General features: G+C 42.3%; 1 protein-coding gene across 1 annotated transcript; it reads right to left on the bottom strand.

The window, feature by feature from the left end:
* Serpine2 (serpin family E member 2) lies at nucleotides 1–26673 on the bottom strand. Its single transcript, XM_090354910.1, has 8 exons — nucleotides 26399–26673; nucleotides 21210–21437; nucleotides 16566–16763; nucleotides 7940–8138; nucleotides 5900–6000; nucleotides 3333–3419; nucleotides 1964–2047; nucleotides 1–808 (listed from the first exon to the last, which is right to left on the bottom strand). Exons 1-8 carry the CDS (start codon nucleotides 26655–26657, stop codon nucleotides 771–773), a joined length of 1194 nt encoding a protein of 397 aa, XP_090211036.1. The 5' UTR covers nucleotides 26658–26673; the 3' UTR covers nucleotides 1–770.
* Between the last annotated feature and the right edge of the window lie 968 nt (nucleotides 26674–27641).

Below are 27641 nucleotides of genomic sequence, written 5' to 3' on the forward strand. Positions count from 1 at the left end.
TTTTGGGTTTTTTTAAGTTTTATTTATTTATTTATTTACTTTGCTACTTATAACACTTTCTTTTTACTTTGTACAAAATACAAAAATGCCAATCCAAAGAATACAGACCAGTAGTGACAGCCACACTGCACAAGAGCAAACCTTGTCTAGCAAGACATTAATTTTCAGATTCTTCTTGTGAATACATGCATTATATAAAACAAGAACAGCAACAACAACAAAAACACACGGAGACTAGAGTTTTTGCTATTATTTCCACCCTCAAACTCACAATGCTTGCTATCAAGACTTGGGATGGAAGCGAGAAAAAGAATTAAGGAGGCAAACAATATTGTTCCATAAAACCATAAGAAAACTACCATCCAAAATGGGTTCTTCGGTCCTACTGATTAAATTGCTCCTGAAAAGCCAGACATATAAAACAAACAACAAAACAAAACAGGAAGTCTTGAACTGGACAGACAGCAGATACTTGAGGGTTGTTTACCTAGGTGACCTTTCAGTAGTTTTAAAGAATCTTTTAGACATCTTTGAAGCCCTCCTACTCATTCTTCAGTACAGAGTTCCAGCCATCCTGCCCTATCTTCTCTCCAGAACCTTCCAGAACAAAAACGACTTGTATTATCCAGTCTGTTGCTAAGGAGTAGCTTTGGAGAGAAAAAAAGAAAGCAATGTACAAAAATATTTTAACAGAACTATGAAAGATGTAGGAAGAGAAGTTTTTTTCTTCATCGCAAAGTCTGCTTTGCATGGGTTCTTTCATAGATTCTTCAGGGTTTGTTTATCTGCCCCATGAATAAGATAGCACCTGTAGAGGGGAAAGAAACAAAGCATGACAGGAAATGCACAAGCTTTTAAGTAAGATGAAGGGTATTTCATGTAGGGAAGGGAAAGGCACCATGCTTCTCTCATGGCTTACTAGGTTATGCAACATATCTTCCTGTTAATCTCACATAGCAAGCTGCTGGACATGTGGCTAGTGGGATGGAAAGTTGAACTTTTGTGTATGTGTGTGTATGACAATACTTGGGTTTGAACTCAGAGCCTGTTGCTGAGCTTTTCTACTCAAGGCTAGTTAGTGCTCTATCACTTGAATCACAGCTCCACTTCCTTCTTTATTGGTGTTTGTTGGAGATAAATCTCATGGACTTCCTGACTGATCAGACTTCAAACCCTGATCCTTAGATCTCAGCCTTGTGAGTAGCTGCGATTATAGGTGTGAGTCACCAGTGCTTAAGAAGCTGAATTTTAAGTGAACTCACTTTGACTAATTTCAAGCTAAGGTCACATAGCCATATGTGTTGAAGGCCCCGTGTTGTACTATTCCAGTCTGCAGTGTGCTTGCTAGAGCTTAAAAATGTAATGCAGTACAAAGAAAAGGAAATACCTTCTATTCAAAATAATAGAGAAAGCTGTACATTAAATCAATTGCCCCACAAAGAGAATCTTTGATTCTTTTGTTTTTCTTTTGCCAGTACTGGGCTTGAACTCAGGACTTGTGTGTGTGTGTGTTTTTTTTTTTTGCCCTACCGCAGCTCTTCTCTGGCTTTTTGGTGATTAATTGGAGATAAGAGTCTCACAAACTTTCCTTCCAGGGCTGGCTTAGGCCTGTAATCATCAGAGCTCACTTTCTTGAGAAGCTAGGATTATAGGCGTGAGCCACCTATGCTTGGAGGGCTTGGAGGTAGGAACTATTGGTATAAAGATAGCAGAGTAAGGTCAGAGCTAAGTCTTGGGTCCAAGACTTATAGAGCCACAATCCCCCAAATTAACATTGTTCTGGGCATATTGAAAGTGCTTGTCATTGTTGGCTGGGTACGTGTGTGCGCGGGGGTGGGAGGGATGGGGGGGGTAGGGACAGGTGTCAGGTGTCAGGTTAAGGACCGTTCTGCTGGCCAGACCCAGAATAGAATTGACCTTTTGAATTCTAACAACCAGTGGACAGTGGAAGAGAACCACTTACCTGTAGGATTATGTCGGATGAAAAACAGGAAAGGTCGGTCTACAATAAACCAGGGAGGTGATGACCGTGCAATTAGAATGGCAGCTATGGGAAGAAAAGGAAGGTGGTTACTCATCTAGCACTAGGCCAGCAAGGGAATTAGTTTGATGGATACATGTTGGTTTCTTTTTTGTTTGTTCTCTGGTTTTATCTTTGCCTTTTTTTTGGTAATGGGGATTGGATCCAGGATGCTATACTTGCTAGGCAAGCACTTTGCCACTAAGTTATATCCCAGCCCCACTGTGCTGGTTTCTGAGGACAAATCTCTGTCCACAGGCTAGCTGGGTTCAATGGCCTCACTGGTCATCATTTACTGAATATCTACCCCCAGCCAAGCCCTTCAGTTACTATCTCATTTATTCTTAGTCTGCCTAAGTAGCAGACTCCTGAGTGTTGGGATTACAGGTACACACCACTATGCCCACCTTAAATACTGTGTTAAAGGAATAAAATCTAGTACATACTCAAGAGGAAAGAAAGTGTTTACTATGAGTCCAAATGATACCTTTTAATAAACAGGAATATTCAACCCAGCTGCAAACCTAGCTAGTTGATTCTTTTTATGAGCTCACAGATTTTTAGTCTCATCTCATATGGCTAACTGAGGGGAGAATGAATGAGGGTTATTCTGTTTTCTCATGCATTGTTTAAGTCATTGGGGAGAAAGCAGATGTGGATGTTGTAATTATCAAGGAAGGCTGCTCTGCATTCTTGCTGCAATTCAACAGATGCTCATTAATTCTCCACTTGGTTCTGCAGAGGCCTATGTGGCTATTTACCTTTTTTTCTTTTCTTTTTTTTTTTTGTAGTAAGGATGTGCTATATGCTATTATTTAAACTTCTGATCTGAGGATGGTCTTTTTTATCCTAACAAGAAGCAGCCAGAATATGAGTTATCTTCTTGAGGGGAAGGGGACAGCAAACTATTGTCTTTAGGCCAAGTATATAAGGCAAATCGTGTTTTTATAAATAACATTTTACTCGAACACAGCTGCGCCCATTCACTTGTATTGCCTGTGACAGCCTTCAGCCATAACGGCAGACTTGTGATGAAGACAATATGGCTTCCAAAGCTGAAACGCAGCCTCTCTGGCTTTTATAGAGCTTTGCTGTATCTTGTCAGCACTTCTTCTAGGAATGAACTTTGTTCAATGGAACACTTGATCTGTCCATACTGCTACCTCCCTTGGGAGACAGCCAATCTCTCAGCACCCAGCTGGAGTCAGAGCTCTGCAGAAGTTTGTGAAGTTGACAGATGAACTGGAGCAGGAACCGGAATTCATCCACTTCCTGACCTGAAGCATCTGGTGGTGGGGGGCCCAGCACTTACTTGTTGCTGCTGAAGCTTTCGTCCCATCTTCACTGACTTCAATTTTTGCTTTTTGCAAGATGTGAGAAACATGAAGGTTTTCTGACCCTATTCCCAGAAAAAAAAAAGCAAACAAAATCAGCATTTGTTTCCTATGCACACCATCCATCTGGTGGGGAAGCAATCTTAAGTCATAGAAAATTTCAGTTCTTCAAAAGTATCAGAGAAGTAACCTCTAACATTTCTAAAGACTGAGAGCTGTGGGTGGCTGTCATTTGTGGTGACTTTCAATCTCTGCTAAGTGAACTGGAATGCTTACTTTCATCAGGCAGGTCCTAGCTTCCAATGTGTAGAGCCTCTTATCCATTCAACTCTGATCTCTATGAATTCTACTTTAGAAATGAAAAGAGCAGAGCTTTGAAATATATGTTCACATTCCCAGAAGGTGGAAGATAAAATATTTATTATCATTATTATTGTTATTGTTATTGTCAGTCACAGGGCTTGAATTGGAGGCCTAGGAGCTGCCAAGGAGATTTTAGAAGGCTAGCATTCTACCATTTTGAGCCTCGGCCCCACTTCCGGTCTTCTGGTGAGCAACTGGAGATAAGAGTCTTATGGACTTTCTTGCTGGGACTGACATTGAACCATGATCCTCAGATCTTAGCCTCCTGAGTAGCTAGGATTACAGGCATGAGAAACTGACAGCTGGCCAAAATGCCATTTTTCACCTACTGACTATTAGGACAAAAAAAAGATTTAAGATAGCATTTTCTGATGGGGAAAATGAGGCCAAGGGTGTTAAGAAATTTGCTCCCAAATCACACAGATACTTAGTGGCAAAGTAGATGTCTTTTCTTTCTTTCTTTCTTTTTTTTTTTTGGGAAACAACACTACCATTTATTTTCAAAAAATCACAGGATGCCAGACATAATGTATGCATGAAGTATCACATACTCTATCAACTGGAAGTTCAAAGAATGAAACTAAATTTTTAGTTAGACAATAAGATACTATAAGTGAAACTTTTAAATTTATGTTGTTATTATTATTAAATAAGTGATTTTTATACATTGTTCTTTCAAATGACCTTTATTTGTAGAGTAGACGCCTTTTCTCAACACCAGATTCTCACCAACGCCTGGGCAGGTCAGCAACAGAAAGGCACTGAGTGCAGAGTGTTATTCATCTGAGTGTGGCTGTGTATTCAGAAACTTTGAGGGGACTCACTGGTCTTCTCCCCCATGCCTGAGCAGGCAGCTGTGCCATGGGGTGGGAAATTCCAGGAGGATCCAACGCCAGTCAGTATTAGACACTGGTCAGGAAGCAGAGGAGATTGTGCTTTGCGTCATGTGGTTGTGAACTGTCTGCACCAATGCCCAGCTTGACAAGGACAAGTTGTCACTGAGATACACATTTCCTGGGTCTAAGTTACTTGGAAGGCTAAAGAGCACAGCTCAGGAGAACATGGGGCATTCCTGTGAACACTGCACTTATCAGTTAAGACTACAGTGGATGATCCAGAAGGGGAAGGGGCAGCTGAAGTCATTGTCTCTCACACTTGATTGGACTGTGTGAAAATGCAGGTTCTGACCCAGCACATCTGGTTTGGACTTAAGATTGTGTAGGTCAAAGATACTACTGCTGGGTTGGGGATATCAGAGGACCAGACTCTGAGTGACAGGCAGGTATCAGAAAAGGGCTGTGATTCCATCCGTAGGGTTGGGTTCATCTCTGAGGAGTTTCTCAGGTGTTCACCAAATGCCATGGGAGCTGCTAATGAACCAATTTCCTACCAGCCGAGAATGGAAATAATGCAAACTGGGGTATCTATTATATTTAAGCCACGACTTCTCTTTAGAAGAAGGTTACTTTGTTTTAAATTTCAAAGTAAAAGAACAAACTATTCAAGCAATTCAAGCAGAGGCGGACAAATGAAGGGCCAAGGGATAGGACCTCAGAGATGTCTCAGGCACATTGGCGAAGGGGAATTCTGTTCTGACCCACATGAATTCACATTATTTCAGATAAATGGGTATAAAATACTACAATATATGTTTTGGATATAATGCTTGCTTAGAGTTGTTTGATGGAAGTATGCAAGTATTTGACAGCTTAGTAATTACAGCCATGCAGCAGTGTCTCACACCTATAATAATCCTAGCCACTCAAGAGGCTGTGATATGTGGATCCCGGTTCAAAGCCAGTCTGGACAGCTGGGCAAACTCAAGAGACTCATATTTCCAATTAACTAGAAAAAGCTGGAAGTGTAGGCATGACTCAAATGTTAGCGTGCCAGCCTTGATCAAAAATCTAAGTGAGAGCATGATACTCTGAGTTTAAGCTGAAATACTGGCACCAAAAAAATCTTGACCTTTTTCTTCCAAATCCAACATAAAAACTTGCATTGGGAAGAAAAACTAGTATGCAAGGAAGAAGGTCAACAGCATAGTTTGGTGATAGATTAAATTAAAGCGTGGGCAATTTTGCAGTAACACATTGCTAATTCTGATCTTCTTTCTCTTTGAACAAATTAGAAACTTGAACATTTTCTTCAAGCTGATGAGTAAGTTTTAAATTGGACGTACTTGTTATTTTTGAAAAATTTGCCTTTGATGACTCAAACATCTCAGTAATGCCAAGAACTTTCAGTGGTTCCTTCAGATCTGTTTGTGCCTCAGCTGTAAACCTACATGAAAGCAGAAAACGGAGGGGAAAAAAAATCACAGGCTAGACACGAGACAAAAAATGATATCATCAGGGCATCTTTTCAAACAGGTTCTTTTCAAAGTAAGATCTGAACACCAATCTGAATTGTGTCCTGACTTGAAATCTTAAGACTTAAATACCAGGTAAGCAGAGAACAACTCCTCTACTTACTTTAAGTATGGGTGTTTTCACCTTCACAAGCAAGAGATTCACTATGTGAACACTTTTGGAGATCCAATCAAGCTCTTTCTCACACAGCAATGTGAAAGTTCATAGGATTAGCAAGTATTTAGAATATCCACCTAAAAAGCCACTATCTTGGATGATGTAGACCACCTTCATATCAGTCACAACAGAGGAGATACGGTCCCAATAGTTCATGTTAGTTTCACTGTTAGAACAGGAGTGAGCTTTAGTGACAGATGACATAGTATTGCATGCAGGTATGTGTCCCTTGAATATCTGCAGCCAACCTGCCCTTGAAGCCATCCACCTCGACATATCGGCTGTTAAATCTACCAGAGAAGATGCTTCATTTGATTTGATCTGACCCTATGGAAGAGCATCAAGGAAGGTGAGCAGACTCTCTGCCAGGCAGGCCACAATGAGAGTTAGCTCATTCTTTGCCCACCAAGCTCTTATGTCACCATCTGATTCACTTAGAGGCAGCACTGCCTACTTGAAGATTTATTTTCCAAAGACCTTAGTTAAATACTTGCTGTAAGTGTACTCCTCTGATTACTTAACTGATTGAGAGGATGGTCAAAGGCTACTGGAATTCTCAACTACCATCTAAGCAGGCATAGCTAAATGCTTTGGACAGTAGAAGAAGGTCATGCTCACAGTCAGTGAACAACATTCATTGTCTCCTCTATGGGGCTGGCTGAAGTATTCTCTGACCTGATGGAAATTAGAATTCACACAGGGTTTGGGTTTCCTTTTCCCCTGGCCTCAATTCGTAACAGCTCAAATCCAACTAATAGTTTAAACTTCCATACATATTCATGTAAGAACTTTGAGCTGAACACTGGTGGCTCAAACTTTTAATCCTAGATATTCAGGAGGCTGAGAGCCAGAGAATTGTGATTTAGGACAGCTTTGGCAGAAAAATCCATGAGGTATCCACCTGTCCAAACTATCCAGCAAAAAGCAGAGTGGAAGTATGGTTCAAATGGTAGAGCACCAGAAGAAAAGCTGAGGCCCTAATTCAAATCTTGGTATACTGTTAAAAAAAATAAATGAGAATTCAACTTGGGTAGAATACTATAAAGTATTAACCTCTTACCTTTTGGGGCCTTGGTCTTTAGTAGCTTATAGCAAAAACTTAAAACAACTAAAATGAAACTCCTGATGAAAAGATATAAATCTCTATAAAACTTGGTTGTATTATGGCCCAATCTACAGGATGGCACATGTGTTTTCCAGTATTTTTGATCAGAACAAGGCTGTGTTCAGAGTTTTCACAGGGTCATGAAGAACTTGCATGGAGATTCAGAAACCAAGGCTTTCTTTTTTTTTTTTTATCATTAGCCCACCATTCTTTTTTTTTTTTTTGCCAGTCCTGGGGACTGAACTCAGGGTCTGAGCATTGTCTGTGGGCTTTCCTCAAGGTTAGTGCTCCACTACTTGAGCCACAGAACCAGTTCTGGCCTTTTCTATGTATGTGGTACCGAAGAATCGAACCCGGGTCTTTGTGCATGCTAGGCAAGCACTCTGCCACTAGGCCAAACTCCCGGCCCAAGCCCACCATTCTTGAAGTCTAGGGATTGAGAGAAAGCTGTCAGAAAACATAGCCTGGTATTCCCATCATGCCCTTTCTACACTATACAAGAGGCCCCAGGAGGGCCATATTCTCTACTCACCTTTCCAGAACCCATCCCCTCGCTCTCAGTGGTCTTATCTCATGGAGAGGCACTTACTTGGGCAGGATCACCTGCACCCTCTTGGGGACCATGGTGCTCATCCAGCTGTCGATGGTCTTGGTGCTGATGTGAGGGATGATGGCCGACAGGGGGGTGGAGCTGTCAGTGGGCAGTGCGATCAGCATGCTGATGCTCTCCCCGTGGTAGGGCAGCTCAATGAAGGTGTACCATAAGTCACTGGGGGTGCGTGTGGACCCTAGGGAAATCAGAGGTACATTCAGGGCAAGCCTGGTGAGTTCTAGAAGGGGTGCAGGCACCTGATGATTCCTAGGAAAGCTTTCCGGGGAGAAAGCAAGTCCTCAGGAGGACAAAGACAAGGATGATGCTTCCTCTCCTCCTTGGTGCATAAGTCTTTCTCATCAAGACAGAATACCTCTGGGCCTCACTAAGCTTACTTTAATATGGTCGGGTACAATTTAACCAGATCATTAGGTACTCAGCATACAATGACGCAAGAAGTTGACCTTTATTCAAGTAAAAGACTTAAGAAAATTTACTATTGGTTTTTAGAAATAAATTGAGCTGGCACCAGCGGCTCATGTGTGTAATCATAGTTATTCAGGAGGCTGATATCTGAAGAGTAGCGAGGAACTGAAGGACAGAGGGAGAGGACAGCACAGGAGAGAGATTAAACTTTGTTAAGTAATATATACCTTTACCCACACCCTATCGTAAAATAGTGAAGCTCTTAGAATACCTGATAGTAGCTAGGTGTGGTGGCTTGTAATCTTAGATATGTGGAAAGTTGAGGTAGGAAGTTCACAATCTAAGATGGCCTCGACAAAAGCAAGAGACTAACTGAAATCAAAAGGAAAGCAAAAAGATCTGGGGTTATAGTTCAAGTAACAGAGTGCTTGCCTGGTAAGTACCAGGCTGAATTCTATGAAGAATAGCTATTACTGCAGTATGGCACCAGTTCTTTGTTTTTTTCTCAAGAAGAGGGTTGGCAATTGGTGTTTCCTCTGCCACAGCTAGTAGTGCAGTTCAGGATCCCAGCAAGGCCACCTTAGCTTGGGATGTGCATGTGAACTCACACCAGCCCAGCTTCTGTCCTGGGACCACTGAAGAAACCGAAAGTTAGAATCCTTCACCTTCACATTTTCAGCTGGCGTAATAAAACAGTCTCAGTAGAAACTGAAAAATCAATGAGATAGAAAGCGGGGGGGGGGGGATCCCTTCCAAATGAGCCCTTTAATCCTTGAAGAAAACATTAGGTCCCTACTCTGGCAGAACTAATTTTTAGAAACTGCAAAATTTAGGAAGTAGTTAATAAATTACTACTCTAAGGCATACTATAAGAGCCTGGAGAAATGTACGAAGCTCTGTAAAGGCAAGCTGAGGCTGTAAATAAGACCAGCATGCACTGACTGTCTCTGTTAGAGGTAGGGAGGTAACACAAATATTCACTTGGTTAACCCATTCTTGGCTGGAGATGCCACTGGTGAACAGTAAACTGCCATGAACCAATTTACACTTGTCACTCAGACCTGCTTGGTGACAGATCCCACCTGACTCTGTGTCAGCATCTGACCACAGCAGCTGATGGTCACTGTCAACCATGCTGCACCCATTCACACCCATGCTTAGCTGTGACTGGTGGCTCAAAGAACTGGGATATGAATCTGCACCTCTCTTTCTACTTGGGTACCACACCATGACTCTTGTAGCATCCTTCCACAGAGGATAAGGATGGAGGTTAGGGACAACTGCTCTGCAGTTCCAGGAACTGGATTCAAACCATGTTTCAACATGACTTTGGCAATGTCATTAACTTAAGTCCTCGGGTTTTTCTTTTAAAAAATATTTATTTATTTATTTTGTCAATCACAAGGCTTGAATTCAGGGCTTGGACACTGTCCCTGAGCAGTTCTGCTCAAAATTAGCACTTTACCACTTAGAGCCACAGCATCACTTCCAGTTTTCTGGTGGTTTCCACCGAGTTTCCAGCCCAGGCTGGCTTTGAACCACAGTCCTCAGATCTCAGCTTCCTGAGTAGCTAGGATTCTAGGGGTGAACCATCAACACCTTGCTTTATTTTTTTCTAAGTCTTTCAGTGTCAGACACACAGAAAAATCTTCCACCTTCAAATGTAAGCAGGGCTTTGTAAAATCCCTCGATTCTTTTCTGCTGCTGTTTTTTTGAGACAGGGTCTTGCTGTATAACCAAGGTTGACCTCAAACAGGAGTGTCTCGAACACTGAGATTATAGATGTATGCACCATACCTGGCTTTCTCCCGTTATGAATGTCAGGTCACTTCTCACAGTCTAACTACAGAATCAACTCCCCAAAGGAAATCACCCTTGCTGCCCTGGGGCTATATACTTCCTGTTAAAAAAAGGCTATTTAGGAAAGGCTATTTAAGAGACTGGGTCAGGGCCTAGGACCATGTGTTGTCCTTGAGTTCTTTCCTTTCAAATGTCTTGTCCCAGGCTGGGATGTGGACTCTGCTTCATCATGAGGACAAGTTCAACAAGCAGGTTCATTTGCTCTGGAAAGAAACAGAAGATCTCTTTCCTGATATGAATGGTGATCACCCCAACTGTTAATAGGTAAAGAGTGAAGTACTAAAAATGTGGAGGCAATGTGAGAACTTTCTGGAAGAGGTACTTTTTAGAATGATCAAGCTTTCCTGGGATGCCTTTTCTAAGACTATCATTCCTATTTCAAAAGTTCTTTGAGGGAGAATGTAAGTAAACTTACAGGCAGTGTTGGGGCTTGAACCCAGGACCTTGCATGCTCCAACATGGAGTTACATCTTCAGCCCTTTAAATGCACTGATATGCTAAGATATCATCTTAGACTGTGAAGTTGAAGAGAATTTTTTACTATATATCTTCAGGAAATCTTTATAGATGTATGTCTCTACGCTACCTCTTCTACAAGTAGAAATTGAAATATGTATTTAAAAATAAAACAACATATAGGTTCTCCAAACATAGTTCTCTTCAGACTAGGGTCCAAAGCAAATGTGGGGAAAGTGGATGGGGAAGCAACTGGCTGGGGCATCAAAGCCATCAACTGCTGAATGATGATGAGGGAGGAGTTATTCTGGGTGGGAGAACACTTGCTTAGGAAGTATGAGTCTATGGCGGGGCCTATAAAAGGGATAGGGAAGGAGAAGTATGTTTAGGCTGGGGAACCAGAACTAGCAGATAAGCAAGTAGAGAAGTAATTTGGGTAGATATCAGTATGATTTGGTAGGTCAAGAGGAGAAGGAGGGCCGGGAGTTTGGCCTAGTGGTTAGAGTGCTTGCCTAGCATGCATGAAGACCCAGGTTCGATTCCTCGGTACCACATACATAGAAAAAAGCCGGAAGTGGTACTGAGGCTCAAGTGGTAGAGCTCTATCCTTGAGAAAGTCCAAGGACAGTGCTCAGGCCCTGAGCTCAAGCCCAGGAGTGGCAAAAAAAAAAAAAAAGAGGAGAAGGAAACTAGAAAGAAAGGCTGGTTATTTTAAGGAAAAAAGGCCTCAATATCTAAATTCATAACCCTAAGAATACACCAGAAAGTTGACTCAGAAGTTCCTATTCAAACAAATTACCTTTTAGAGTATACTAATACAGGTTTTTGTAAGGGTATATAAAAGAATTCTCATTGTCATGGTGTTTATTATAGGATTAAGTGAAAGGTCATTCATAGGATAGTATGGGAGGAATATATTATGTATACCACACAGCTGAAAACAGGGATCTAGTAAAGCCTAATGAAGTAAGAAAAAGATTTCTATGGTAGTATATAATGAATAAAGAAAATTACGGAATAGAAATTACAGTGTAGTCTAATACATGCAAAAGAGCTCCAAACATATTTGCATATCTATAGCTAGTTCTCAGATGATTTAACTCTTTTTTAAAACACATTTTTAAAATTTGTAATGTATAGAAGGGTTACAGTTATATTCACCAGATAGTAGGTGCATTACTTCTCACACATTGATACCCCTTCTCATGTTTTTGTCCCCATTTCCCCCCCTACCCTCTCCCAATCATCTTGTTTTCCCCTTTCCTTTCCTATTTCAAATAAACAAATAAACATATACACAATATACTAGGTAACAGTCAGATACTGTAACAATATAAGATTAACCAAAGGGAAACAAAAGAGAAGAGAAATAGCATAGTACATTAAGAACAGCAATCACACGATATAAAGCTCTTGTTTCCATCAGATGATTTAACCTTAATAGGGGTTTTTGTCCTAGACAGTACAACTACAAGGGAACTTTTTCCCCTCTTTTGTATACTATTATATTTGATTTTGCTGTGAGCATATTTTTCTACTTTTTCTTTTCTTTGCCAGAACTGGAGCTTGAACTCATGACCTCATATTTTCATTTGGCTTTCCACTCAAGAGTGATACTCCACCACTTAAGCCATACCTCTATTCATTTCTGGCTTTCTGCTGGTTAAATGGAAATAAGCATTTCACAAACTTGTCTCTCTGACTTTAACTTGCAGTCCTCCTGTGCATGTAGAATTACATGTGTGCCCAGCTGCTTCTTATTCATGTAGGTATTTTTCGTTTACGTTGTGAGGCTTGAACTGAGGACCTTGGTGCTGTCTCTGAACTCTTTTGCTCAAGACTAGCTCTGTACCACTTTGAGTTACAGTGTTACTTCTGTTCTTTGAGTGGTTAATTGGTGATAAGAGACGAAGGGGCGGGAGCACTGCTATTTTGCCAAGGCTGGCTTCAAACCAGGATCCTCCGATCTCAGCCTCCTGAGAAGTTAGGATTACTGGTGTGAGCCACTGGCATCTGGCTATGTTTTTAAAGAAAGGTTTTTGTCTTTGAGGTACTAATAGTATGGGGTGTGATTGAGAGGGATTTTCTCCTTCCATTTTCCTTTCCAAGTGAATCTTGTCATGTCATGATGACATCTTGGGAGAAGTACAGGAGACAAGGTGAAAAAGCGATGTTTCAGTAGAGCAGTACTTGGCTGAGGGCAAGTACTTGGCCAGAGGACACACAGGTGCTGGAGGCCACTGTGAGTCTGGGCACAGCTGCCTCTTGAGCCCTGCCTGGTGGGGTTGGTGAGGTATGAGGGGTTGGACAGAAATTGCTGACAGGCCCCATGATCTACAGTTAGGAAACCAGGTGCCTTCTGGTTCCTGCACATGGCCCCAGCACCAGTCATGTCTTAAAGCTGTTTCAGTGGCAAACCATCTTGTCTCCAGGAAACACATGACACCCATACCCTGTCACAGGGCCCAGCTGGATTCCAGTTCTGTGGCATTCAGTAAAAACACGATAGGCATAGGAAGGAGGGCAAGAAAGATGACAGCAAGCTGATGTCTTGGGTCCCTTGTGAGGGACTCCGAGGGGAGCCAGGGGAGCCACTCATACCACGTTGTACTTTGAATCCAGTATATACACCAGTCAAGGTATCCAAGAAACAGACACACCATCAAAAGGGTTCAGCTGAGCAGAATGTATCAAAGGCATTAGTTCTAAAGCACCAGAAAAATGGTTCCGGGTCAGAAACAGCAGATACCTGTAGGGGATGATCCAGAGAGAAAAGGTTCCTGGTCATGGCCCAGCTTCCAGGCCCATAATCACTGGTGGAGGAAGGTAGGGTCCCCTCCTTTCTCATCCCTGTCACCTGCTGGCTCCCTAATAGCCAACTCCACTGGACAACAGAGGGCAATGGAACTACCAAGGCAGCCTTGGAGCGGGTCAGACAGGATAGAAGTAGAGATCCAGGTAGGGTGGAGGGGGATGAAAATTTTGGCTTTTGTTTTTCCTCTGGAAGCTTGACTGATGACTGAGATGCAAATTGACTTTATTACATTCCTTGGGAGCCATGTTTACATTTCTATTGTCAGGCAAGAATCAGGGAAGGCATAGGAAAGATCCAGTACACACTCAGGCTCTGTCCAGTCTGTGTATTCATTGGCTACAAGAATGCATTTAGGGGGTTAGGAGTTTGGCCTAGTGGTAGAGTGCTTGCCTAGCATGCACGAAGACCCAGGTTCGATTCCTTGGTACCACATACTTAGAAAAAGCTGGAAGTGGTGCTGAGGCTCAAGTGGTAGAGCTCTAGCCTTGAGAAAAATCCAAGGACAGTGCTCAGGCCCTGAGCTTAAGCCCAGGACTGGCAAAAAAAAAAAAAAAAGAATGCATTTAGACAATACACACACACACTCATGCATGCACACAGGTTGTTAGACAAATTATTTCTGAATAGAAAAGCTATGTGCTTGAAGTAATATTTCTCTGGGAACAGTCTATATACTCAAGCAAAGCACATCACGTTCTTATAAAAGCAAACATTTGAATCTTCCATAGGAATGTCTAAAGTTCCTTGCATTTTTTAAAAAAAGTCCTCAACTACTTGTTTTTCATTGTTTTTCTTTCTTTTTTTTTTTTTTTTTGGCCAGTCTTGGGTCTTTAACTCAGGGCCTGAGTTACTGTCCTTGGGCTTTCTCAAGGCTAGAGCTCTACCACTTGAGCCACAGCACCACTACTTCTGGCTTTTTCTATATATGTGGTACCAAGGATTCGAGCCTGGGTCTTTGTGCATGCTAGGCAAGCACTCTGACCACTAGGCAAAACTCCCAGCCTTGTCATTGTTTTTCAACCAAAGAGACAAACATATAACCAACAATGTTCCTTCCCTTTTTAAAAATTTTTAGTAGAATGTGGATTATACACAAAACGTTGACTTAAAATAAAACCACTCTGCTCTGATATGTGCTGTGGGAAAGGGTTAGTGCCCAGAGATTTCCCTAAGTCTCAGTAGGAGAAAGAGTGGTGACTGGAAAGTAGAAATGACTTTCTAGAAAATGAAGGAGACACTTACTATGCTCAACTACTCAGTATAAACTTCCCATGAGGCTTCAAAGTGTAAGATAATCTTTGAAGGAACATTTATCAACTGAAAATTCAGGCCTTTTTTTTTTTTTTCTTTCCTCTAGAAGCCTGGCTGCTGATTGCTATGCAAAGTGACTTGATTAGCTTCCTCTGGAACAGTGACTTAATTTTAGCAGGCAGGCAGCTATTGGGAGCTGAAGTGTGCTGAATGTACAGAGGGAGGACGTGGAGCCCACACATCCAGGTATAGACTGGAGACGTGAAGCCCATGTTACAGCGGAGACAAAGAAATTAAAGTGGATCAAGAGTGCTTCAATGAAATGAGATTTAAACATCCACCACCAGACTTGTGTTGGTTGTGGAATGATGGCAGGGACTGGTGACTATAAAAGTGATGCATCTTCATTATCTGAGATTTCAATCCCAAATAAGGAAAAACAGTTCACTGTTGGCAATCCTACCACTGTGGACATTTTACTGAACTCTCTGTGTACATCCCTATAGAAGTACACATAGAAAGCATTTCATGCACATAAGATTGCTCATCATCCGCTATCTCGTAAGTTGATTTCTGATATCAACTGTACACTGTATCATCTTTGTACCCCGGTAAATCTACTTTTGATGACCATACCTGATCTGTTCATCTTTCAGGATCTACTGGGTCTAGCTCTGGGAACAGAAAGAATCAGCTCACATTCATCCTCAATGGCTTTATAGAAAATATAGTGTTTGCACTATACAATGCTCTCTATACATTTCAAGCAACCTGTCATTTTTAGTATTTCATACCACAAAATGGCATGCAAAAAATAAAATGACACGCAAATAATCATTATCTTACATTGTGCAGGGCAAACGGCAAGAGAAAAATCTATACATATCAAATATGCATAGAGTTCTTTTTTGTCTTTTTCACCTGAGGTTGACTAAACTTGAAAACACAGAAGCCATAGGACTAAGAGCTTCTGGTACTTGGCTTCTATTTATTTGCTAGTGAATGATTAGCTTTCGTGAATAAATCCCCTGGCGTGAACTGGTGGGCCAGGGCACTGAGGAAGTCCTTCCAATCAAGTCTCCCCACAACTAGCCACCGCTCACTCATGCCAGGCCCCAACTGGCTTTCATCAGTCATTCTAATTGTTGTTAATGTGGTAAGTGAAAATGAAATTCATTTTATTTCCTTTCCTCTCCTCTTCCTTCCCCTTCCCCTCCCTCCCTCCTTCCTTCTTCCTCCTTTCATTTCTTTTTTTGTAGTACTGAGAACTGAATCTATAGCCTTGTATTTGCCAGGCAAGCACTATAACATCATCCTCTCCTATCGTTTTGTACCAGTCTTGGGCCTTGAACTCAGTGCCTGGGCACTATCTCTGAGGTTTTTGTTATTGTCATTGTTCAAGGCTAGTACTCTACCACTTGAACCATAGCTCTAATTTTGCATCTTTTGATGGTTAGTTAGTAAGACTCTCACGGACTTTCCTATATGGGCTGGCTTTAAACTGCAATCCTCCGATTGCCCTGGTCTGCTCAGGCTGGCTTTGAATCTTGATTTTCTGATTTCAGCTTCTTGAGTAGCTAAGAGTACAGATGTGGGTCACCAGCTCCTCATTTTGTTTTGTTTTGTTTTTGAGATCAGTTTGGCTGGGCTGGCCTGCAACTAGTAATCCTGCTACCTTTGCCTCCTGAGTAGTTAGATAATAGCCCTGAGCCACCACGTCTGGTTGAAAGAGTGCTTTTAAGTCAAGTCAAAGTATTCATGAGCATTTCCGCTACTAATACATTCTAGGAACAGCCCCACTCAGTGTATACTTACCACTCCGGAACACAGAGAGCTGGGCTAGCATTGGTACTTGATAGGACTTCCCATCAGCAGCCACGAACGTCCGCTTCTTTGTATTCTCAGGTTGAAATCTGGATTTCCACAGACCCTTAAAATATACAGCATTGACGAGGACCAGTCTGGTGAGCATGCCATCGAGAAGCTCCGGAGACAGCAGGTTGTCGATCATGCCTGCGAAGCACAAGAGCACAAGCACATTATGTCAGGACTGCAGCACTGACAAGCGCAGATGGCAGCTATTGACCAAGCAAAATAAAATACGCTGGAGTTTTATAGGATTTACCAAAACTAAACCCTTTCAGGCTGGGCCCCGGTGCGGCTTATACCTGGAGTCCTGGGTACTCAAGAAGCTGAGATTGGAAAAACTGAGGTTCAAAGCCAGTCTGAGCAGACAAATCAAAGATTCTCATCTCCAATTAACCAGCAAAAGAAAAGCTGGAGGTATGATTAGCCTTGTGCGAGAAAGTTCAGCAAAAGTATGATTTCAAGCTCCAGTGATTACACAACAAAACTAAACAAAAACAACAAAAAAAGACCACTTCGAAAGCACCCTAATGTCTAATTTTTCTCAATCATATTTCAATTTTTCAAGTCAACTTGAAACTGGGTTAAAATTAGAGACTTAGAAAAGACTATAGAGGCAACCTCTCTAGTGGTTCCCAAACTTCAGGTTAAGAAATTACAACTGGTTTTATAAAGCCCTGTGTTTTAGAAAATCTTTACTTAATCAAATAAGCTATACCCAATGAATACTTATTTTATATGGTTTTGCTGACCACTGGCATACGTGAGCACTGGTTTGTTCTTTCTCCAAAAGATAAGCAGGCTTTCTTTGCTTTGTGCTTTTCCACTGGGTTAAGTTAATCCCCGTCAAAAATCAGTACTGTGGCCTGGGCTATGTTACAAGGGGTAAGTGTTTCATTTCTTCTAAGATGGCAGAAATGTTGTGATTAGCTTGGAATCCCTGGTTATCACAAACCTCAAGACTACTTAAAGACAAGCTGAAACTAAACACTCGTGTCTCTATTTATGGTGCAGGCACTGAGTGAGCTCCCAAACTTGCAGAGATAAGAAGATACAGTCAGTCTAGAAGAATGAATTCTGGAGGAAAATGCTTTCTTCATAGAATGTTAAGGACCTATTGATTTACAACAGGAACAAATACAACTCTGCTTGTTTCAGGATGCTCCTAAGATACTTCTCAAGAAAAATGGTTAAAGTTTATGAGCTTTTGGCTTTTTAAAAGTAGGTTGCTTTTGCATTGTTTTTGAAGAAAATCTGGCTGTGTATAGACATGCTATATATATATATATGTGTATATATATGTGTTTATATATGTAAAGATACATAACATAAATGTGAGTTATGAAGCTTCAGATATCCAGAGGAATATTAATAGCTTCTGAAAAAGCCAGTGTCAAATGCAGGGGAGAAGGTTAAATCCTTTTATGTGACAATGAATGACACTAGAAGTTGCTGCTTCCCTGACCCTTGCTCAGTGCCATCACTCCTTATTTCCACTAGAGGGCACAAATGCCACCTAGGTGAGGACCCAGGAAGAAACTATAAGCATACACAGCTACCCATAATTGAAATGAGTACAAGGCTGGCCTCTGCAGCCCATCCTGGGTCTATGCTCCTCTAACAGCAGAAAGTTGCTTCCCAATGGTAAATGCTGTGTTCTGTCTTTGTTGGTAATGCTGGCCAGTCCACGTTCTATGTTCCTTGGACACAATCTGTGGCTCCTTCTACCTATACATCTCCTCCAACTCTCTTTCTGATCTTCTAGGAGTTCAAGGCTTAGCACACCACTATGATACTGCAAACCTCCACTCTTGGCAACGTTAATGTGTCTCTGTTTGAATATTTATTTTTCCTTAATCCTAGTGCCATGTCCAACATGCAGTCAGTGCTTACTATGAGTTTCAGGACAAATGCTCTTCTTTTTCTGAGATATATAGTAAGAGGACAGGAAGAAAGAAAGAGCAAAGAAGGAAAAGGTAAGAAATGCATAGTTTAAAGGTAAAGTAGCGGGGCGTGTAGAGGACCTATCATCAGTCACAGCCACAGATGTACATTTTCTCCATATCCATGTGTCTGTCTCTCTGTCTGTCTGTCTGTCTGTCTGTCTGTCTGTCTGTCTGTCTATCTATTCACCTATCCATCCATCTGCCCATTCACTCATCCATCCATGCATCCATCCATCCACCTACTCACCCATCCATCCATCTTTCTGCCCACCTACCCTTCTATCCAACCATTCATTCATCTGGTTCATTCACCCACTCACCCATCCACCTTTCATCCATCACATCTACCCACCCACCCATCCATCCATCCACCCACCTACCCAGATATCCATTCATCCATCCACTCATCCATCCACCCAACTACCACCTATTCATCCATCTACCCATCTATCCATTCATCCACTCATCCATCCACCCATCCACCCGCTAACCCATTTATGCACATGCATACATGTATCCATATATCTATCCAACCATCCTTTGATATCTACAAACTTACCATACATTAGATATACTCTTCTACAAAAACACAGAAATGAGCCCTACCCTCTAATAACCGTGGGTTAGAAAAAGGTGGAGACTGCCATAAATGACTTGGCAAAATATATAGCTATAATTAACAAATACTTTGAAATGAAAGTCCTCGAGCCTGTGGAGAAAATGTAAGAGTGATCTAATCTTCTTACTGAGGTCTGGGGTGGATGGATGGAGTCCTTGAGGAAGCACTACTTGAGTTAAGAGCTACAAAAATAACTCATTTCATGAACATTTTCTCAAGTGCCAGGCTCTCTCTCTCTGCTCAATGTTTCATATTCATATTCTCAAAAGTCTACCTATTTATTAAACTATTATGCTGCCATTTTATACATGAGGAGCTGTGTGAGGCACAGAGAGGTCAACTAACTTTATTAGGGCTTCACAGCACATCAGTAAGTGGTAAAACAGAGCTGCAAACTCTGTGACATTCTCATGATGGTTTAGGCATAAGAATGTGCTCACAGTACTATGTTATTTATCTTCTTTTTTCTCCTTATGGTTAATCTCATATTGTTATATTGTTACTACATCTGACTTTGTTATCTGGTATATTGTATATACATTTATTTGTTTATTTGAAATAGGAAAGGGAAGGGAAAAACAAGATGATTGGGAGAGGGTGGGGGAGGGAAATGGGGACAAAAACGTAAGAAGGGGTATCAATGTGTGAGAAGTAATGCACATACTACCCAATGAATGTAATGTAACCCCTCTGTACATTATCCCCACAATGAGAAGTAGGAAGGGAACATTCCAGGTTGCTGGATGCATGTGTGGCTATATGTATCAGGAGTCAAGGTGACGAGTGAGGGAACTGAGAAGAGTCCAGGGTCCACAGAGAAGCAGCAAAAGCTACAGAGAGGCTCCAGGTTATCACTAGAAGGGCACAAAACTACTCCATTATTTGGACGAACAGTAGAGATCCACAGCAGGCTGCCATCCCCTCCCTGAGAGTTTGAACATGTGCCAGGGAATCTTGGGACAAGAGCGCCAGGGATTACATGCTAAGAAATGTGCCTTGCAAGCCTGGGGTTTCTCTCTGCTTTCTTCTCCCTGTTGAAATTCTGCGATTAAAAGGATCTCCCAAGCGCCTGGCTAAGCCTTAGCATTCCTCTGTCTCCTAGGCCCAGACCTCCTCCTGACCACTAGCTCCCACAGACACCTCCAAGTTTACAAATCAGCAAGCCTAAAACTCTGACTCTGGGAGGAGAGGAGACATGGAAACAAGCAGTCATTATGCAAGGCGCCAAACCTCACCAGCAAAGGGCAGCTCCAGGGGACTGGAGATGTCTGTAGAGAGAAAACATCGCAAAAGGTGGGCACCGTGATTCAGACCCAGAGGGCAGAGGATGCTAATGCAGGTAGAAATGAGCTAGAAAACCTTCCAGACAATGCCCTGTGGGAAGGGCCATGAACACCCAGGGCAGGCAAAGATCGGTGCAGGGGCTGCATTCTGCTCAAACGGTAGCAGTTTGAAAAGAAAAGGCAAGCTGGGCTCTGGTGGCTCATGCCTGTAATCCTAGCTACTCAGGAGGCTGAGATCTCTGTTGGAAACCAGTGGGCAAAAAGTCTGTGAGACCCTTGTTTCCAATTAATCAGCAAAAAGCCAGAAGTGGAACTGTAGATCAAGTGAGAGCAAGACCCTAAGTTCAATCCCCAGTTCCAGCAAACACATGGACATACACACAACACACAAAGAAAAAGGAAAAGGAAAAGAGAAAGAGGGCGAGAAAGGGGAAGGAAGGAGGGAAGGAAGGAAGGAAGGAAGGAAGGAAAGAAGGAAGGAAGGAAGGAAGGCAGGATTGAGGGAGGGAGGGAGGGAGGGATGGAATAGAGGGAGGGAGGGAGGGAGGAAACGGAGGGAGGGAGGGACGGAGGAAAAAAAGAATCCAGATGGAGAGTAAGTCTTGGACTCTCTGGACAAAGACAGGCCAGAGTTCACCTGGGCCCATGTGATTCTCAGTGGAGGGACCACTGGTCTTGAAGATACCCACAGCAATCTTGGAGCCACCTTCCTTCTTTCACAAACTAAGATACTGTGGCCACTTACCTCTGGTTTCATTTTTAACCCACAGGTTGATGGAGTCACAGGCAGAGATTGGGTCCCCAAAGTTCACATTCCGGACTTCACACTGAAACACATCTTTGTTCCTTGTCACAAACGGTGCTTCCATTTTGAAGCCATTCTTGACAAACACAGCGTTAGCCACAGTCACTATGTCTTTGTTCTTCTTGGAGATGATGGCCTTGTTGATTTTCTTTAACACTTTACCTACTCCTAATGGAGAAGTCAAGAAATAGCAATATTTACAGAAGAATTCAAGTAAATTGGATTAAAAAATACTTTCCTTTGCCATGTGCTGCTAGGCTTATGCCTACAATCCCAGCTACTCAGGAGGCTGAAATCTGTGGATCAGGGTTCAAAGTCAGCTCAGGCAGGAAGGTCTCTGAGATCCCAATTAATAAATTATTCTCCAATTAACCCCCCAAACTCCCCAAACCAGGTATAGCACTGGGTACAACCCAATGCCAGTCCAAAGCAAGCAAATAAACACCACTCCCCCAGATTCTTTCTTTTAGAAAATAAGAATAGCATACGTGGGATAAATCTGCGTACTAAGAGACCATGTCTTCTGCTTTCTTAAGGAGAGGTGGGAATAAAACAATGAAATCTTTTTTTTCTGTTTAGAAAAAATAATTTTATTGTCAAGACAATGTACAAGAAGGGCTACAGTTACATGTGTAAGATGATGAGTACATTTCCTTTTTTTTTTTTTGCCAGTCCTGGGCTTGAGCTCAGGGCCTGAGCACTGTCTTTGGACTTTCTCAAGGATAGAGCGTACCACTTGAGCCTCAGCACCACTTCCAGCTTTTTTTTTTCTATGTATATGGTACTGAGGAATAGAACCTGGGCCTTCATGCATGCTAGGCAAGCACTCTACCACTAGGCCAAATTCCTGGCCCGAGTACATTTCTTGTTGAAAACTGTTACCTCCTCCCTCATTTTCTCCCACTTTCACCTTTCCCCAAGCCCTGCCCCCAAGTTCTGAAGTTCATTTCCGACATATTAGAAATCTCTTAAAAATCAATTGTGCTGGTGGCCCAGATCATTAATCTTAGCTCTGAGGGAGGTTGATGCAGCAGGATTACAGTCTCAAGCCACTGTGAGACAAATGAGAAGCAAAAAGGGCTAGCTGTGTGGCTCCAGAGGTATACACCTAGAAAGAACAAGGCTTTGAGTTCAAATCCCACCCCTGCCCAATGACTTGTGCTTCTGTAGCAAAACAGGCCCAGTGAGGGTGTTTTCAACACTCATGTGGTTATAGATCTTCCTCTCCTGGGAAGCTATCCGGGCCTTGGGTCACTATGGATACCACATGCTCCCCCATTGGGGGTACAGGGAATAAATCAAACTTCTTCCTTAAGTCTCTCTCCTAATGATCCCCAGCAGTATTTCCTTTCCTGTCAATGACTTAACAACATGATTTCTTTTTTTTATGTTTCTATTTGGGAGAAAAAAAATGAATAAAACAAGCATTAGAAGGACTATTAAAAATTGCCATCGGCCACTAAGCAGAGCAGTGTGATTTTTTTTTTAACTTGATAGTGAGCTCCAAGAATAAAGAAATTAATTTTTGGCAAATAAGCTTTATTTTACATGAACCATTCACACATGCTCCATTTCATTTGATAGCAGGAAAGACAAAATTATGTGGGAAGGATGAAATATGCTTCTACAAAGAAGTGAATTACACATCCTTTCCAATCACTTGAGATCTTTCCCCAATTCCACGGTCCTGAAAAACATCCTCCAGGGTCACCTTAGAGCGGTGCTGAACACCGGACTTGTCATTGGCGCATAGCTCCTTTAAGGAAGGTCAAGGCCAGGTGGGCCTCCCAACACCAAAGGGCATTTCTGAGACCTCTCATGATCCCTCAGGCTGTCCTGTGGGGTGAGTGATGGCAGTCTTTATGGGCTGAAAGATATATATATAGATATATATATATATAATTTTTTTTTTGTCAGTCATGGGACTTGAACTCTGAGCCTGGGTGTTCTCCCTGAGCTCTTCATCTCAAGGCTACCACCCTATCCCTTGAGTCACAGTGCCACTTCTGGTTTTCTGGTGATTAACTGGTGATAAGAGTCTCACAGTCCTTTGTGCCTAGACTGGCTTTGAACCTCCATTCTCAGATCTCAGCCTCCTGAGTAGCTAAGATTACAGGTGTAAGCCACCATGCCCGGCTGCTGAAAGATATTTCTGAGTCCTACTGTAGACAGTGGGCCCTTTAAACCTACTCTCTGCTTCTTCTCCAAGCCCTGGTACCTCCTACGGAGAGAAGATCAGGAAAGATCTTTCTTCACCACCCCAACAAGCCCTTTTCCCTCTACACTTAGCATCAGTCTTGTGGGAACTCAGAGGCGGAGCCCTGATAACGACTACTATTGTGAGTCCCTTTTATAGATGATGCTAGAAATTACTGAGGAAAAACAGAAGGCTAGGGGTAGGTTTGGTGGGCCAACACACAATAACCTGAGAACTACAGAAAGACTGACTGAACAATCAGGGTGGCTGGAAACAAACTGCTGAACAGAGTGAAAACCTAGTTGGTGTTTGGCCTGGTCCTTGTCTGACAGGCCCGACTGCACTAGGAAAGGCCACACATTTGGCAGCACTTCATTGAGAAGTTATAAATCACAAAGCGCTTCTCCCAAATGGTGGGGGTGGAGGGGGCAGAACAGAATGTTCCAGGAAATTAAGCCTTTCTTGTTTCCCACAGGTGGACAAGTGCCATTCATACAAAATATGCCGCCATGATGCAGTTTGGCATGTGCTGCCTTGAGGCCCTGGAGAAGGCTGAGCTGGGACAGCGAAGGGAGGGAGGCTCTGAATATCATTATGTCCTTCCTCTCCAATGTTATACTTCCAGCGCCGGGCGCCAGGGCCAGGGCAGTCAAGAGTCCCAGAATTTTGTGGCTAGAAAGATTGGAAGACCAAGGACAGGACGACTCTCTCATCCCTTCCCACTGGAGATGTGAGCCAGGGCATGTTTGTTTGAATGTTGGTGGAAAGGATGTCTTAGAAGCTATACACACACACACACACACACACACACATACACACACACGTAAGATCACCTCAGGCAAGATAAAGGATACCCAGATATACGAGTACTTACTGTAAATAGGGAAAAATGAACAGGGTTTTCTTTAACTAAAACTGAAATTCTCCTGTTATCCTTCACTAAATTGTTTTTGCTTTTTAATTTTAAAATTGTTATATTTAAGTAGTTGTACAGGGGAGGAGTTATTTAACAAAGCAGTAGTATATGACTACAATGCGTCTTGACCCATTTCACCCCTTCAACATTCTCAGCCCCCTTTAACCCACACCCTTTCCCCTACATTTCTCAGTTTTGTGGTACATACAATGAGTTCTCGATTGCAGTCTCCTTCTACTCCCCCCACTCATGGTTTAATCTCTTCCCTTTAGTCTTACTCCCCCACCACTTGTGCTTGGTGCTTATTTTGTTGGACTTTCACTTAGTCTTTCTAAAAAAGAAAAACTACTATTTAAGCTCTCCAAAGTGTCTATTATAATACAGTTGATTCATTCGGAGCTGCTTTCATATTACCCCATGTGTTTACTTGCAGATTTGTAGGCATGCTCTATCTATTACCGATGAGAGAAACCACACAATCTTTGCTCTCCTGAGACTGGCTTACTTCACTTAAGAGATTTCTTTCCAAGTCTTTCCATTTCCTTAAGAATGGTAATTTACCATTGTTTGTAATAAATGTGTGAAATTCCATTGTATATATACACCACATTTTCTCAATCCATTTGTTCACTGAAGAACATATGGACTGATTCCAGTTATTGTATTTAAGTAGTTTTACAAAGGGATTTCAATGTAATATATCATTTATGAGTATAATGTGTCTTAATCAATGCCACCCTTTTTGCCATTCTCTTAAACCTTTCCCAAACTTGACATGTGCCACTAAGACTTGAACTCAGAATAAAGCCCAGAGTTGTAACCATTACACCATGGACCAACTCATTCATTCATTCATTCATTGAGAAAGGGACCTGGTATGCAGCCCAGCTCCTAAACTTGTGATCTTTCTCTCCTAGCCTTTTGATTACTGGGCTTACAGGAGTATACTATCGCATCCAAAAGCTGGAAGTCTTTAATGCTTGATTTTTTATTTATAGGATGTTTCAAAGCAACAGACAGAAATGACTCCTGTCAGCCAGGCACGGTGGCTCATGCCTGTAGTCCTAGCTACTCAGGAGCCTGAGATCTGAGGAGCAAGGTTCAAAGCCAGCCCAGGAACAAAAGGACCAGAGACTCTTATCTCCAGTTATCCTCTAGGAAATGGGAAGTTGGGCTTGGCTCAAGGAGTGGTAACTTGAGCTGAAGAGCTCAGGGACAACCCCAGGCCCAGGGATAGGGCAGCAGTCTTGAGCCAAAGAGTTTAGGGATAGCACCCAGGCCAAGTTCAAGCCCCATGGCTCATACAAAAAAAAAGAAAAGAAAAGAAATGACTCCTGTTAGTGAAAGAAGGGATGACATTGTCCATAAAGTAATGTACTCTTTTCATGACTTATGTAACGGAACCTCTGTACATTACCTTTATAATAACACAAGAAAAAAGGATGCGAAAAATGTCCCCTGTGCCCTTCCCAGAGTTGTTTTTTTATTTTCTCCTGTTGTAATCACTGTTCCAGGAAATTACCATCAGCACAGTCCTCAGAATTCCTTCTGAGTGCCCTGCTGGTGTTTACATGTGCACACTTGTAGATCTGTGCAAATCTATCACTCATGTAAAGTTGTATGTGAAACCTGCCACAAATGCCACAGCACAGCGCTCTCACAAGGCTCTGGGCACAGCCCTTCCTGGCCATGCCTCAGCCTTCCCAGGTGATAGATTTCCTCCCAATACTTTGCAATTCTGTCATTTCCACCCTGGAGGCAGGTGACACAAGTACTTTTCTCTTTGGAGGGAGAAATTAGCAGCACCGAGAGAACCGAGGGCTGACATGAAGTACAATAATCAAGAACTAAGCCCAGGGTCTGGTTCTGGTTTCTTGAGTTCTGTCCAGGTTGACCCTAAGGTCCACTACATAGGCCCTTCTGGATGCTCTGCCCCCAGAGACATTAAAGACAAGACTGCAATGCCCCTCCCAGTGCAGCGAGCCCCCTAGCAATGGGTGCCAGGAACATACACACCATTCACGCTGTATCTCATGGCTGTGGTGAGCTGCTTCTTTGTTCTGCCATCTGCCCCCAGCTGCAGCATCCCCAGGATGGATGCAATCCCGTGGGGGGAGACAACGACATTGTCATGAGGTCGAGACTTGATGATCTGATTGAAAACCTGGATGCCTGTGTCAGAGCCAAGTTCCTCCAGGGACAGAGGGTTGAACTGGGAGCACACGGAAGGCAAAGTCACTGTGGTCAAGAGGAGAAAGGCCAAGTGCCAATTCATGGTTCCTTCCAGCAAGGATTGCTTAAAAAAAAAAAAAACAGAAAAAACATTTTATATTACTTGTAGAATAGATAAATATATATTTACACATACACACATATATTTGTGCTGGGTCTTCCATTTGCAGTTGGCTTTCTAACCAAGCCTGGCACTATACCACTTGAGCCACAGCTCTATTTCCATGTTTTTTTTTCTGGATAGTTAGAGAGTAAAGTCTCATGGATTTTGTCTGGGAAGCCTGGGATACTTATATCTCAAGCCTCCTGAGTAGCTAGGATTACCACCAGTGCCTGGCTTATATTCTTCTTCAATGAGCACAAAACAGGATAATGAAGTATGATTTACTGTACTCATTTAATTGAGCTCTATGCTAATGAACACAGTCAAGAGGAGATTGAATCAACATTCAGTACACGGAGCTTAGGAAAGAAACATACGTTCATTTATTGGGTCATTTTTAAAAATTTTTTATTTTTGTTTTTGGTGTTGGTTCTGGAATGTGAACTCAGAGCCTATGCACTGTCCCTGAGCTTTTGTGCTCAAAGCTAACACTCTACCTCTTTAGCCACAGTTGCACTTCCAGGCTTTTTGGTGGTTAATAAGGATTTCTGCCCAGGCTGGCTTTGAATCGCAATCCTTAGATCATTTGAGTAGCTAGGATTACAGGTTTGTTGGTCTTTGCTATGTCAGCACTACACACATAACCCCCTTCATTCATTCATTTCAACCAACATTTACCAAGGTTTTCTCCCATGCCAAGTCCTTCACTAGTTCTCTCTCTCTCTCTCTCTCTCTCTCTCTCTCTCTCTCTCTCTCTCTCTCTCTCTCTCTCTCTCTCTCTCTCTCTCTTTCTTTCTTTCTTTCTTTCTTCCAACAGTTTGCTAATGTATATAAACTAGATTGGCCTTGAAGTTGTGATCCTCCTGCTTTACTCTCCCAAGTGTTGGGATTAAAGCTGTGACCCACAATCCTCAGCTTACTGAA

This window comes from Megascapheus bottae, chromosome 21, assembly GCF_031878675.1.
Source record: "Megascapheus bottae isolate mThoBot1 chromosome 21, mThoBot2.hap1, whole genome shotgun sequence".
NCBI lineage: Eukaryota > Metazoa > Chordata > Mammalia > Rodentia > Geomyidae > Megascapheus > Megascapheus bottae.

Excerpts from the sequence above, each read along its gene's own strand:
- Serpine2 (XM_090354910.1), bottom strand. The coding sequence starts at position 26,657 with ATGAATTGGCACTTGGCCTTTCTCCTCTTGACCACAGTGACTTTGCCT. Across the intron at positions 21,438-26,398 it reads CATGAGATACAGCGTGAATG|GAGTAGGTAAAGTGTTAAAG; the intron begins GTGTGTATGTTC and ends CTTCTCCATTAG. Across the intron at positions 2,048-3,332 it reads GAAAGCTTCAGCAGCAACAA|CTGCCATTCTAATTGCACGG; the intron begins GTAAGTGCTGGG and ends TTCTTCCCATAG.